The sequence below is a fragment of the Corapipo altera genome, unplaced genomic scaffold, assembly GCF_003945725.1.
Source record: "Corapipo altera isolate COAL_440 unplaced genomic scaffold, ASM394572v1 43828, whole genome shotgun sequence".
NCBI lineage: Eukaryota > Metazoa > Chordata > Aves > Passeriformes > Pipridae > Corapipo > Corapipo altera.
The window spans coordinates 1-1,587 of record NW_020890683.1 but is presented as its reverse complement, the minus strand read 5'-3'; the positions used below and the strand labels follow the sequence as shown (position 1 = coordinate 1,587).

The following is a 1,587-nucleotide window of genomic DNA, read 5'->3' as shown; positions in this document are numbered from 1 at the left end:
TACCCCTATATCCCTATATCCCTGTATCCCTATATCCCTGTATCCCTGTATTCCTGTATCCCTGTATCCCTGTATCCCTGTATCCCTATAACCCTATATCCCTGTATTCCTGTATCCCTGTATCCCTATATCCCTGTATCCCTATAACCCTATAACCCTATATCCCTGTATCCCTGTATCCCTGTATCCCTGTATCCCTGTATCCATGTATATCCCTGTATATCCCTGTATCCCGCAGCCAACCTGTCGTACATCGAGCACATCTTTGAGATCTCCCGCCAGCCGGACCTGCTGACCCTATATCCATGTATCCATGTATCCCTATATCCCTATATCCCTGTATATCCCTGTATTCCCAGCCAACCTGTCGTACATCGAGCACATCTTTGAGATCTCGCGCCGGCCGGACCTACTGACCCTATATCCATAGATCCATGTATCCATGTATCCATGTATCCCTATATCCATGTATCCATGTATCCCTATATCCCTATATCCCTATATCCCTATATCCCTATATCCCTGTATTCCCAGCCAACCTGTCGTACATCGAGCACATCTTTGAGATCTCGCGCCGGCCGGACCTGCTGACCCTATATCCATAGATCCATGTATCCATGTATCCATGTATCCATAGATCCATGTATCCCTATATCCCTGTATCCCTATATCCCTATATCCCTATATCCCTGTATCCATGTATTCCCAGCCAACCTGTCGTACATCGAGCACATCTTTGAGATCTCGCGCCGGCCGGACCTGCTGACCAAGGTGGTTCAGTACCGGACTCAGGTGCTCAAGATCTCGGAGGAGGACGAGGTGGACACGAAGCTCACGCGCATCCCCAGCGCCAAGAAGTACAAGGGTGAGACCCCCGGGACACCCCGGGACCCCCGGGACAGGGACAGGGATCCCCCAGGGTGGGGACCCCCAGGGTGGGGACCCCCAGAGAAGGGACAGGGGGAAGGGGCAGGGACCCCAAGGGGCAGGGACCTCCAGGGACACGAAGCTCACGCGCATCCCCAGCGCCAAGAAGTACAAGGGTGAGACCCCCGGGACCCCCCAGGACCCCCCGGGACAGGGACAGGGATCCCCCAGGGTGGGGACCCCCAGAGAAGGGACAGGGGGAAGGGGTAGGGACCCCAAGGGACAGGGACCCCCAGGAACAGGGACCCCCCGGGACACGAAGCTCACGCTCATCCCCAGCACCAAGAGTACAAGGGTGAGACCCCCGGGACACCCCGGGACCCCCCTGACAGGGACAGGGACCCCCCGGGACAGGGACTCCCTGGGACAGGGAACCCCCAGGACAGAGACAGGGACCCCCTGGGACAGGGGGAGGGACCCCCTGGGACAGGGACCCGCCCCCACAGGGACCCCCAGGGACACGAAGCTCACGCGCATCCCCAGAGCCAAGAAGTACAAGGGTGAGACCCCCTGACAGACCCCTGGGACCCCCGGGACAGGGACCCCCGGGGAAGGGACACGGGGAAGGGACCCCCGGGGGACAGGGACCCTCATTGTCCCCAGGGCAGGGACAGGGACCCCCAGAGCAGGGCTGGGGACCCTCTGGCTGTGGGGGGGGGG

General features: G+C 59.2%; 1 protein-coding gene across 1 annotated transcript; it reads left to right on the top strand.

The window, feature by feature from the left end:
- Positions 1-353: 353 nt before the first annotated feature.
- PEA15 (proliferation and apoptosis adaptor protein 15) lies at positions 354-1,097 on the top strand. Its single transcript, XM_027633586.1, has one exon. It carries the CDS (start codon positions 610-612, stop codon positions 1,045-1,047), a length of 438 nt encoding a protein of 145 aa, XP_027489387.1. The 5' UTR covers positions 354-609; the 3' UTR covers positions 1,048-1,097.
- The last annotated feature ends 490 nt before the right edge of the window (positions 1,098-1,587 follow it).

What these genes read in the sequence shown, in the direction of transcription:
- PEA15 (XM_027633586.1), top strand. Translation starts at nt 610, where the DNA reads ATGTATCCATGTATCCATGTATCCATAGATCCATGTATCCCTATATCC.